The sequence below is a fragment of the Onychostruthus taczanowskii genome, unplaced genomic scaffold (genome assembly GCF_017590055.1).
Source record: "Onychostruthus taczanowskii isolate IOZ18803 unplaced genomic scaffold, ASM1759005v1 scaffold1, whole genome shotgun sequence".
Taxonomy (NCBI): domain Eukaryota; kingdom Metazoa; phylum Chordata; class Aves; order Passeriformes; family Passeridae; genus Onychostruthus; species Onychostruthus taczanowskii.
Window position 1 is genome coordinate 33,426,844 of NW_024496525.1, and position 13,370 is coordinate 33,440,213.

Genomic DNA, 13,370 nt, shown 5'->3' on the forward strand with positions numbered 1-13,370 from the left:
TCTTTTATCTCATGTGATGACTAATAGCATGTTTCCAGCTGGAACATAATTTGAGACCTCTATGCAGTTCTTCAGTAGGAAAAAAAAAAAAAAAAAAAAACAGATCTGTGTAATTGTTTTAACAATCCTGTGCAGAGGGCCCTGGAAATGGAAGACAGCATCAGCATACCATCCCATTAAGAGAGGACATCAGATGTTATGGCAAAAAGTCAGATTGCTCTAGTGCCTGCCTGATGCAGGAAGATTCAAAGGGCAAAAGTAACTGCCCTGCAAACTGCTTTGCCTCAAGCAAGAGGAAATGCTGTATATTGAGCAGAGATTATCACATGCAGTATGTATGTGTTAACATAGTTTAATATATAGTGACAGTTCCTTTGACAAAAACAGTACTTAAATCATGGAATTGTTAAGGTTGGAAATTATCTTTAAGATCACCAAGTCCAACCACCAGCCCAGTGCCATCACCTTGGTCACTACTAGCCAATGTCCTCAGGTGCTACATCCAGGCACTTGAAGCATCTCTTAAAAATTTCCAGGGATGGTGACTCTACCACATCCCTGAGACGCCTGTTCCTATGCTTGGCAACCCTTTCCAGGCAGAAACCTTTCTCAAATAGCTCCTCTAAACCATGTCTCCATGCAACTTGAGGCCATTTCCTCTTGTCCTGTAACTTGTTACCTGGGAGAAAGGGCCAACCCTTACCTTGCTACCACCTTTCAGGGAGTTGTTGAGAGCAATGAGGTTCCCTAGACCCTCCTTTTCTCCAGGCTACACATCCCCAACTCCCTCAGATTTGTGTTGCAGAGCCTTCCCCAGCTCCTCTGTGCATGGCTGTGCACAGGCAGCCTTTGGCACCCCTGTGCCTTCTGCCCCAGGATGCTGAACCCCACAGCAACAGGCTCCCCTCCTGCTCCTGCTTCAGGCCCATGTCCAAAGACACCATGCAAGACCACAGAACCCTGGAGTGGCTGGGAAGGGGAGGACCTTAAAGTTCATGGGCAGGGACACCTTCCACCAGACCAGGTTGCTCAAAGCCCCATCCAACCTGTCCTTGAACACTCCCAGGGATGGGGCAGCCACAGCTGCTCTGGGCAGCCTGTGCCAGAGCCTCAGCAGCATGACAGTAAAAAGCTTCTTTCTAACATGTAATCTAAATCTCCTCTTTTAGTACAAAACTGCCTTGTCCTACACCATTCTGACCGTGTAAAAAGTCACTCTCTTTTGTTTTTTTACAAGATCCCTTCCAAGTACTGGAAGGCTTCAATGAGGTTTCCCTGGAGCCTTCTCTTCTTTAGAATGAACAGGGAGGCTCACAGATGTAGTCTTTTCTCAAATATATTATTTATTGCCATCTTTGTACCAGTAAAGCTCACAGGAGGAATGGACTCTCTCAAAAAGGGCCATTTGCAGGAGCTGCTGGAGGGCAGCAACATTAAATACCACTTGGCAATGAGCACAGCTGTGGAAGGTGACCAATTATTCTTATTTCTCCAGTGCAGGAGCATGGACAATGGGGGAGTGGTAGCCAGGGAATCAGAGAAACCAGAGCCTACCGCCTCAGGTCTTATACCAAATAATCTCCAACTCTGTGGTAGCTGAGCAGCTGCATTCCATGCCAAGGTGATGCATGGATGCTCAGAGATCCAGTGTTCATTCAAACACATCATTTGTTGTAAACTTTACATCAACTAAAGCTCCCAGATGGTCAAAGTATCTTTAGGATGATATTGGAAATATTTTCCTATAAACCTAACGAATTCTACTCTTCTACAGTACTACGATTTTATGATTCAGTGATTCTACAGTTGTCTCACTCAGAACCCAAAGTAGAGGTGATATTGCAGGTCATCAAACTTCTTCAATGCCTCAGTGTGAGTGGCTGGATCCTGTGCCAGGTGCTGGAAGAGGTTCCAGGGCTGTGCCCCTTGGAAGGCTGGGGGCAAGGAAATCTCCTGGGGCATGTCCTCATTGTCAAAGAAGAAGTGCTTGAGGCGTTTCTCCTCTAGGCAACAGTGCAGGTAGCACATGGTGTCATCCACCCGCATGAGGAGATACTTGTTCTGCCATTCTGACAGAGGGATCAAGGTCAGGAGGTGCATGACTGTGGTTTTCAAGGCATAGATAGGAAAGTCTGAGCCCTCCAGAAGGCGAGCACAGAGCCTCAGGCATTTGAGGTGGCAGCTGCGGGGTGGGGCCTGCATGGCGACATGCCTGAAGAACTTTGCCTCTGCCACGGCATAGCTCTCCAGCCATGTTGTGCTTGGGGGGAGCTGGGCCTCTGGAGGCTGGCTGCTCAGGAAGATGTCTGAGTCACCTTGCTGCACACTAAAAACTGTCTCCACAAAGAGGCTTCTCCCAGAGGCTTTCATCAGCTTCATCTTGCAGGAGCGGCAGGAGGGAAGCACCTTCATGCTGTAGTGACGGGACTGAGGCACCGCTGACCAGGCTGAGATCACAAATGTCTGGAACCAGAGGGCAATTTTCTCCCCATCGAGGTAAGGGCCAGTGCAAAGGGTCTGTAGAAGGCTGGCCACCTGATTTCTCTTCAGCTCCTCCTCAGAGTGGTGGAGGAAGCACAGCATGTCCTGGTCAGGCTGTCCCGCGGTGCAAGTGCACACCAGCTCCACGCGGATGCGCATGCTCGTTTGTGGCATCTCCCCCATGGGGTCTGGCTCCAGGTGGAAGGCATGCCCACGGGGGGGCTTCAGGGGCACAAACATGCAGTAGACAACGTCCTCCTCCTTATGGGGACTCCATCCTTCACAGGCACTGCCCACCCCAATGACTGGCTCCAGCACCGGGAAGAAGCTGTCTGAAAAGAGATTGTGGGAGACTTGGAGAAGGTCACTCAGCAGCTCCTGCACCACCCGTCTCCTAGAAGCCAGCTTTGGCACTGACAGCTGGAAGCGTCTCGAAAAGATCCAGGTCATATTCATCTCAGGAGGATTTTCTTCCTCACTTTCTTCACTCTCTGAGTCCCTTCTGTTGTCCACCTCACAGACCCCTTTCCTGAGCCACCAGTAGAGTGCCAAGAGCACCATCAGGGCTCCAGCAAGGGCCCAGAACAGGCATTGCTGCACGGCAGTCCAGAGCACGGCTCCCCAGGACCCAACACCCTGCTCCATGGTCCTGAAGGCCAACTCCTGCAACATCTGAGACCTCTGCTGGTTGAGGTCCTCATCCAGGTACACATTGAAGTAACGGCGGATGCATTGCTCAAGCCAGAGGAGGAATAGTATGAGCATTATGACCTGCAAGAGAAGGGAGAGGAGTGCAGCAGTGCTGAGAGGGGAAGGAAGGAAGAAAAGAGAAACAAAGGGAGCTGGCAGTGAGGGAAGAAGGGATGGGAGATAGCAGGCAGGAAGGAGAGGGGGCTAGGCATCTGGCAGGCAGCAAGCCTGTGCCCAGTCCCAGTGGTGGCACTGTGCCCTTTGCAAGGTGTGCTGGAAGGGGCTGGGCCCTGGATGCAGGGTCGGGAGCACTCTCTTGGGTGCCCGTGTTTGTGGTCCTGCCCTCATCCAGTGCAGCATCTGGCTGTGTGTGTGCACTTGATGTCATCCAGGCTGCCCTGGGGCAGCACTGCATGCTGCTCTCATTTATACCTGCCCCTCATTGTGACGTCCCTTGTGATGTCGCTTGTAACAGAGACATCACGGCTAGGCCAGCCCACTGTACTGGGACAGCATGGCCTTCATGCCCCTTGTTGTGCCGCCCCTTGTTGTGCCATCCCTTGTGATGTCACTGGCACCAGGGACATCACAGCCAGGCCAGCCCCACCCTTCATGCCCACCCCAGCTCAGATGCTCACAATGGCCTCAAGAAACCCACCAAACACAGACTCACTGCTCCTCTGGGCCCATTCCAACAGCTCCACATCTTTCTTGGGCTGAGGAGCCCAGGCCTGGATGCAGGGCTCCAGGTGGGGCCTCCTGAGAGCAGAAGCATCTCCCTCAACATGCTGCCCAGGTTTTTTTGGAAGCAGCCCAGGATTTCACTGGCTTTCTGGGTTGTGAGTGCTCACCATTGGCTCATGGCCAGATTTCATCCACAAGAACTCCCAAGTCCTTCTCTGCACCCCACACACAGGGATGTCACAAAGGCCCCAAGAGCATTCTCACAAGGACAGAGATGAGTGCCAAGGGAACTGATCCCATCTCGCCACAAGGAATCTCAAGGAACAAAGCACCCAGGAATCCCATCATCCAATTTTATGTTTGCCAAGCGTTCAGGGGAGCTTTGTCCTGCTTTGTAAAGGGACGCTCTGGGCGCCATTCCAGAGCAGTGGGTCTGCATTTGTTGGGTGTCGGGACTCAGGTTTCTTGGGGCCATTGTGAGGGTCTGAGCTGGGGTGGGCATGAAGGGCAGGGCTGGCCTGGCTCTGGTGCCAGTGACATCACAAGGGACATCACAATGAGGGGCAGGTATAAATGAGAGCAGCATGCAGTGCTGTCCTAGTCCAGCTTGAGACAGGGCGGGTGTGCACACAGGCCGGAGACTGCCTTGGATGAGAGATGGAGTACAAAGGCAGAGCTGTCAAACCTTTCTCTCTGTCCTGCTGAAGGCTGTGTCTGTCCTAATGTTGCTGGTCACGCTGGTGAAGACCATCCTCCAGAACGCAAAGGTGGTCAGTGATGAGCTGGATGAGGACACGCACCAGCGCATGCAGCACCGTTCTGAGTTCCTCAACCAGCAGATGACTTGGATGCTGGAGGAGCTGGAACACAAGGCTGTGCAGCAGACTGGTGGATCATGGGGACCTGTGCTCTGGGCTGCCTTGCCACAGTGGCAGTTCTGGGCCATTGCTAGAATTTTGGTGCTGCTTGTGGTGCTCTGCTGGCAGCTCAGGAAAAGAGGCTATGAGGTGCTGCCCAGCTGGCAACTGAGCACTTCAAAGCTTGTTGCTCCCACACCCCATACCCTCATCCCCACTCCCACACTTCCCACTCCCATCCCCACACTCCTAAAGCCCTTTACTTTCCCACTGGAGTTGAATCTGAGGGTGAAACCTAAGTACAAACCAGTAAGATTAGACAAGAATAGGTTAATAATTGTAAGCAATTAGAAGAATTTGTAAGAATGAAAAGAAAAACAAAATAAAAGTGATGCTTAATTCAGTTGATCACCACATGCTGACCAGTGTCAGACCCTTTCCCAAACACCCATCAGCTCTCCTTCCAGGTTTATAAACTGGCCATCACCACTTATGGGATATCCCTTTGGCCAGTTTGGGCTGCCTTCCCAACAATGCTCCTGCCTCCCAGCTTTTTGGGTTTGTGTTTTTTGTACCTCCTCACTGGCAGAGCATGGGGCACAAAAAAGTCCTTGATTTTGCATAAACATGACACTTAGCACCAACCAGAACTCAGTATGACAATGATATCAGTGTGTTACCAACATCATTGTCATACTGAATCCAAAACACAGCACTGGACCAGCTACTGACAAGAAATTAACTGTATCCATCTGAAACCAGAACAATATCCACTCCTTAATCCACAGCATTTACATTATGCCAAGTCTCCCACTTCCCAACGCTTTATCACCTTCCCCATTTATCTGACAGACATACAGACAGCCATTACTCCCTTAGTCTGTGGAACACCTCTGTCAAATGTCCATACAATTGCCAGCAAAACCTTGACCATGCATGTGGGGACAACAGACTCTGGGCTGCTGAAGGGGCAAGCCCAGAAAGTGCCTTGGGAACCTGCTTTTGGAGCCTCCATGATGGCTTTGAAGAACCATCTCCTAAAACCACGGGAGAAGGAAATGGCAAGCAGAGCAGAAGGATGTCTTGGCTGAGCAGGGTTCTTCCTATTTTCTTGCAGTTTCTCTATCCTCCTTCCAGCTGTTCTTGTAGATGGATGTACCCTTTGCTAACTTCCAGTCACCTGAGACCTCCTGGGTTATCTGGGACTGCTGATAAATGATTGAAGGGGGCTCAGGGAGCACTTCTGCCAGCTATCCTTTTCTGCAGGGAGCACTTCTGCACTATCCTTTTCTGGATCCCATCTGACTGCATGCACACATGTCTGCCTGAGCAATGCAGCATGTTGCTGACTGTTTTCCTGTCCCTGTCTTTCAGCTCAGGGGTCTGGGTACCCACAACTGGGTACCCAGAACAACTGGTCTTAGTATTAAAGACTGAGGCAAAAAAGACATCAAGAACCTCAACCTTTTCCTCATCTTTTGTCATTATGTCTCCCCGTACATCCAGTGAAGGATGAAGATTCTCCTTAACTCTGCTTTTGTACTTGTAGAAACATCTTTTATTACTCATGACTGTAGTAGCCAAATTAAGTTTCAGTTAGGCTTTTTCTATTTCTGATGTTTTTCTAATTTCAATTCTAATTTTGACCCTGATAACCTCATGATATCACTGTAGTCTTCCTGAATTGCCTGTCCCTTCTTCAAAAGGTCATGAACTCTTTTTTTTCTTGAGTTTCAGCCAGCTTTCAGCTCCTGGAGATAGCCTACTCCTGCACCTTTAAGATTTCCTTCTCGAAGAATCTCCAGCCTTCCTGAACTCCTTTGCCCTTTCTGAACTCCTTGGCACTGCTTCCCAAAGGACTCTGTGAATTGATCTCTTAAACAGGAAAAAAATCTGCTGCCTGGAAGTCCAGGATGGCAGTTCTGCTAGCCACCATCCTTACTTCTCCAAGAACCAAAAACTCTATCATTTTATGATTTTTATGTGCAAGACTTTATTGCCAAGAAAGGATGCTTTGTAACAAGAAAGGACCTTGTAACAGAGGAGGGAAATCAGGCTTCCTTAGTTCTACAAACTTGAAAAAGACATTAGGTCTGTGTGAAGCAAATATGTATACCCCAGCTAAGCAAGGCAAAGTTACCCTTAAGCGACAGCACAAAAGTTCAGTGAGATAATCACATTAGCATTACTGAGTTAGCCATGCATGTGAAGCACAATACAGCTCCTATTTCCTATTTGTCTGCCTTATGAATCTAAAATATTCATATTTTATTGTCTTGTGTTGACAGCAAACTGTTAGAACAGAAGAACGGCTGGTTTTGTGTTTGGAGCTTCATGTCTTATTTAGCACAAGATTGAATGGCAAGCAGAATTAATCAGGTTCTCAAATGCACTTTGTCCAAGGTTGTTCACACTAGCAGTCCTTAAACAAGCTGGGAAAGGGAATCTGGTGTCATTTCCATTGGCTGGGGTATATATATTTCACCTGCTCAAAAATCCTAAGGGAACTGAGCACTCAACTTGTCAGCAATTTTAAGTAAGATTTTAAGATTTAATTCAGTTAATGCCTCTCTGAAAAGCCTAGATTCCATCCAAAATATGCACGTGGCTGAAGCCTGCTGTGATCTGACAGTACCCTTCAGCTCTGTGCTGGTGCTGCTGGCACCAGTGGAAACAGAGAATGCAGCCTGTGCCCAGTGCCATGGGGAAGAGGCAGTGGGGAATATCAACTTGGGACAAAGCATCAAACGGATCTGAAGCACTATTCATGCTTTAACAACCTTGGGTATTTCCCTGCAGTTTTGTAAAGGACTGCCAGCTAAAGACTAGAAATGCAATATGGTCTTTGTGCAACATCCTGGTCTGTGGGCCTGATGGAAGACCTGGGGGAACTTTTATGGTGTCTTGCTGGGTTTTGACTGTGGAACCAGGAGTTTCCCCTGCCCCTGCTCCCCAGGTAGCAGCTTCTGTAGCTCCCTGCCAGCACCAAGGGAGAAAAGCTGTGTGTGCTCTCCCCAGGAAGGGTTTCCCTGACGTGCTGCATGCCAGTCCCCGAGCACAGGTGGCCACAAGGAGCCTGGCAGCTGCCTCCTTTAGGGAATCACAGAAAGCAGCTTTGCCTCAAGAGCTGAGCATGGCGAAGGGCCCAGAGCAACCTGTCGTGCTGCCTGTCACACCTGTCAGAAGGAAGCTGTAATGAAAACAAGCAACTTTCAATAATGCCTCTGCGTTCACTTGGAAATAATGAAAACAAGCACGAAGCAGCCAAGGAGCCCTTCTTGGGCTGTGTGTCACTGCTCCCTGTAGTCACACTGTCACCAGTCTGCCCTGGAGCAGGGTCCACTCGGCCACAACATTCTGCTGCAAAATGTTATTGGCCCCACAAAGAGCTGAGGGCTAAAGGACCCCCTTAACATAAATTACTCTTAAAAAAAAGGTATGGAATGATTTTGCAATTGTTTTTCCATTTTTAAAATTGCTGTTGGAAGCTGCTTTTCCTACAGGACCTTGCAGAGCCCTTGCTTATTGAAGTGAGGAGGAAACTCCCTTCTTTGGTGGTCTTCATGGATCACCAGCCAGTCTCCATCCCCTCTGACTCCTCCACAAAAGCAGGAGTGTCATGGGCTCTTCATCCCATGTTTTCCATGAGAGTTTCTGCCCCCTGACTCTGCTAGGAACAGGCTGCACACTTATTACACAACTTCAGTGTGTAGTCATGCAGTCATGACTATCAGCAAATGTCTTCATCCCACAGTTTTCACTGTTCTTTCTTTATCTCTTCCCAGTTTGCAAGAAGTCCTGCTAGGAGGGAAGAAGAACAAAAAATATTTCTGTGGAGCTCTCTAAGTTACCTAATGATTTTGTGGGTCCTGTTGCTAGGAAAAAGCAGCCCCTGAAGAGCCATACTTTATGGCCCTGAAGGTTTTCACCACTTTTCAAATAAACCTGATTTACATTTCATGGGGACTGTGACACCCCTGACTACTCCAATAGCAGGTTTTAATGACCACATAAAATCATTAATTTATTTTTAGAGAGCATTTCACAAACTCAGCTCTCTTACTGCAACACAGCAAATCAAAAGTCTCTCTGCCTTGTGTTGGTTGCTCATTTTCCACATACTTCTCAGAAAATCTTGTTGAATCCCCACATGACACATTATGTGTTTAAATTAGTACTTAAGGAGACTACTGCAAGTTTATTGCTCTTATCTTTGTCATTCACTGGGTGTGCCTGTCCCTTCCTCCTTTTTGTCTGCTGAATGAAACTGTCAGAAATACAGCTTTGCCACTGCAGGGCATTTGCAACGGCAGCAAAAGAATAAAAGAAGCATTTTTTTCCTAATCTTTCTGTGCACTTTGTCATCATTGCAATCAGTCACTGCAAGCCTACCAAATTTTAAGTTTATAAGTGCATCCTATAACAATTTCTTCCTACAGCACAAACCCAAACTATTTAGGCAAACTAGTGATTATTCTTCCACACTAACATCAACATAAAGCAGATTAGAAGAATTAAATGCACAAGAGTGCACTTCTTTTATGATTATGCACCCTTAATCTTCAGAAGATGGTTAATTACATTTTAAGCAGCATAAGAGCCCTAACATATTTGTATGTTAATAAAAATTCTCACCAGGGGTTTAAATCTAACATGTATTCACAGGTATAACTAATGGCATTTTTCAGCAATGCTGTGAAAAAATATGCCTGTAAGTTAGTACCTTCACACAGGAAACTGCTGGGAGTTTTTAATTTACTCTCTAACTATTCTCCTAATCATTCTGTTATCATGCTGGGATGGCTAAATGCATACAGATTATAATGATGGCATGCACCCACCACAGCAGTGTCAGTGCTGACATTTGCCAGTGCTTGAAGTCAGGCTGTTGCAATCAGAGCTCTGCAGCAGAGGGAAGCAGGGAAGGAACAGGGATGACACTGCAGACCTGTGGTTTCACAAGAACTCATGTTTAATGGTTTAAGGCTTATTCCAGTTCAGAAAGGGATTAGTCTCCACCTAGGGCAGGCCCAAACATCTCTGTGATTCAGAGGTTTTAGGGCTAAATGTTAATTATGTCATTATTAGGAAACTATTAGGAAAAAAAATATCATGGAAAGGGTGATTCAGCATTGGAACAGGCTCCCCAGGGAAGTGGTGAAGTCACCTTCCCTGGAAGCATTTGAAAAACAAGTAGACATGGCCCTTTGTGATATGATTTTTGAGCATGGTGGCATTCGGTCATAGGTTGGACTCAACGACCTAGAGGTCTTTTCCAACTTTATTTATTCTGTGATTCACACTCAGAAATGTTGAAGGTTCAAAAAGTCTTCTTTCCTACAAATCCTCCTAAGTGAAGACAACACCTGTCATTTAGCTTTGCTTCCAGCCTCCAAGGAGCCCAGAGCACTGGCATTCAGAGTGGAATCAGCATTCTTTCTTCAAATCTGCTCTTTGGAAATTTTAACTTTAGACAGTCCAGAATTTAGGCTAGGGTGAGACCCAGCCTGATTCAGGGTCAACATCCTCACTGTTTTCAACCAAGGCAGCTTCAGTAAAGCGGAAGGTGTGAACCTCGAGAGGGGAAGAGGTAATGTAGCAGAATGGGAAGCACGTTCTTTCCTCCTGGATTCACCCACTAGAGGGACCCGTTTCATTCCCTGAACGAGAGCAGAACGGAGCAAGCTCAGGGGAATCGGTACCATGGGGAAAGGGAAAAAGCAGGTGCTGTTGATGCTTCCTGCAAGTGCTCAGGAATCGTCCTTCCTGGGATTTGTTTGTTCTGTTGGCTGCCCAGCATCATGACAGTTTCCTCTGGAGGGACTACCTGAGTTTCAGCAAAAAGAAACTTTACATCTCAACTTTATTTTTCTCTGCTGTTTGGTCATTTCTTTCCACAGTGGATTTTCTTCATGTCTACATCCCAAAGCAGACACTGTCATTCCAAAACATCCCCAAGGCATAAAAGGTAATTTGGAAAAGGAGGAAAGAGCTGAACTTTTGAAATATGCTGCCTAATTATTAGTATTCCTCATTCTGAGCCATATTTGTGGCAAGGATGACTCATTGCCCTTGAACACCCACTGCCTATCTATTTCCTCTAATGTTGCTTTCCTTTTTGATTTTCCGGATACAGAGAGCTGACTGCTTATCTATTCCTACTGTTAAAATGATGCATAACTTCTGCATTTTACGGATGGAAACATTATGGACACTGAAATGTCATCACAGCCCCATTTGCTCGTCTGCTGTTATTTACTTTCCAGCAGAAAATATTTAGTACAAGGCACACACAATGCAGAAGTCAGCACAACATTCATCACATTGATACCAGGAAGTACAATGCATGCTGCCACGGATCAACAGAAACAGTCTGGGCTGGAGGAATTACAGAGCTCCCCATCTCCCTTCAGGCTCTGTACAAATTTTCCCTGGCTGAGATGCTGTAGTTCTGGAAAGGAGCCAAGGCATGGCTATGTGCCAGTGGGAGGGGTTCTCCAAAGAGGAGGATGTTGGGTTCTACTGTCAGAGTGACCTTCCTTCTTGTCTGGTGGATACAACCCTGCACTGGTTTCCTCCAAAGCTTGCCAGAGCCACCCCTGCACACTGTGCTCCCTGGGAGGTTTGCACAGAACTCCCTGTGTCATTACACTGGAGAGGCGTTTTGTGGATGCAGATGAGGTTCTGTTCAAAATAAGACATGTCTGGAAAAGCATTCTGAAGTCCTGCCACACCATCAGGTCACGTGGAGCAAATGCCCATATCCCCAGAAGCATGTCCCAGAGAAATCAGTCTAACAGGGATGGATTAGAACACTTCAGTCTTTCAAACCAGCAGCCTCAATGCCTTATACCTGCGCGTGATCATGTGCTTTGATCTTTATAAACACCCCACAAAAATTGCCCCATAGTAGAAGAGTTTCCACTTCAGTGAGAGAATTCAGGAAATGAATGCCACCCCTGGAGAGTTTTCAGGAACAGTAAGACCCCGTACAGTGGTTTTTGAGGACAATGAAACAGGCTGACCAGGGTAGTAGTGGCGTCACCATCCCTGGTGGGGTTTAAAAAGCATGTAGATGTGGCACTTGGGGACATGGTTTAGTGGTGAATGTGGCAGTGCTGGGTTAATGGTTGGACTTGATGATATTGGAGGTCTTTTCCAACCTAAATTATTCTATGATTTTTTTTATAATACTCAGCCAAGGGATGATTCTTCCTTGACAATGAACTAGCAATAATGGAGACGCGGATTCTGTCCTTGGGTTCTATGGGGACTGTTTCTGTGCTTCTGTGAGAGTCTCCAAAAGAATGTATTGATAATCTCTTGAAGGCAGGTGGTGGGGCACAGCAGGCAGAGGACTGTACCTCACAGGGCTTTAGTTCTCTGGAGGCTGGGAGATTGTCAGTGCATACCTGACTCCATCTTATTGCTTATCTGGCACCCACCCTCAGCCACTTTTTGAGAAAAAACCCTGCATTAGCTGAACCTTTGGTGACCATTCTGATATACTTAGTGCCAGAGATTTCCAGGAGATGCCAAAGGAAAATCTCATCTATCAGAGGATGATAAAACACAAATTTTGTAGTGTGATGGAACTCTTCTGTCTCACATTTCTTTCTTCTTAGTGATTCAGCTTTCTTTCAGTCAGCATGTGTGGAAACTCCTGGCTTCACATTTACATCAAGGTGCTCCTCAGTGCCATCAGAAAACTATCTTGGAGTGCTGAAAAAGAGCAAAACAACCACAAAAAGGTGTGGGGATGATAGCAAACAAACGGAGCTTCTTGGAGATCGTGGGGAATGGGTGCAAGGTGAAGGGATCTGGGACAAAATCCTCAGCCAGTGCCAAACTGGGGCTGAGCCTTGCTGCTCCCCTGAAGCCAGATCTGCTCCAAATAATTGTTTCCTTTTCCTTCCACTTGGTTCTGAATGTTTTGATATTTTCCTTTTGATGCCCTTTTCAAAGAAAGACTTTTGCCATATGGAAATCTGCAATTAGACCAGCTCTTGGTTGCCTCATATCTGCCACATAAAACAAAGTCGGTCATTTTCAACATCTGAAGGCAGCTGGCTGGAGTAGTTGGATCCAGCTTCAAACAGCACTCACATTTGTTGGGCTTGTCCTCCAATCCCAGTTTGAAGATCTGCTTTTCCATAAAAGAATGACGATTTTGTAAGTTTTACAAGAGTGGCTTCAAAGCAGGACTGAGGAATGATTTGCCAGGTCACATCAGAGATGTGTCCCCCATCAGTCCCTGTGTCCTCCAACTTGGCCCAGGGCTGCCAGACACAGAAGGAAGAGGATATAGACATTTCCATATTTCCTCAGCATCTGCTATTTGAGATTTAGTAATTCTATCAACTGTACATTAATTTATTGTGGCTGAAGGGTGTGAGTTGTTCATCCAGAGGTACTACAAATTTCTGATAGTGTATGCATTCAAGAGCAGCATTTAAAAATCTTCTGACTCTTTGTTGCCCAGAGAAGTGGTGGATGGCCCATCTCTGGAAATGTTCAAGGCAAGGTTGGATAGGGCACTGGGCAACCTGGTCTAGTGGAAGGTGTCCCTGACCATGGCAGGAAGTTGGAATTAGATGATCTTTAAGTTTTCTTCCAACCCAATGGTTCTATGACTCTAAATCAACAGCTGCTGTCCTG

At 47.0% G+C, this 13,370-nt stretch overlaps 1 protein-coding gene across 1 annotated transcript; it reads right to left on the reverse strand.

Moving 5' to 3' along the window:
- Positions 1-1,815: 1,815 nt before the first annotated feature.
- LOC121343618 (inositol 1,4,5-trisphosphate receptor-interacting protein-like 1) lies at positions 1,816-3,246 on the reverse strand. Its single transcript, XM_041418982.1, has one exon. It carries the CDS (start codon positions 3,244-3,246, stop codon positions 1,816-1,818), a length of 1,431 nt encoding a protein of 476 aa, XP_041274916.1.
- Between the last annotated feature and the right edge of the window lie 10,124 nt (positions 3,247-13,370).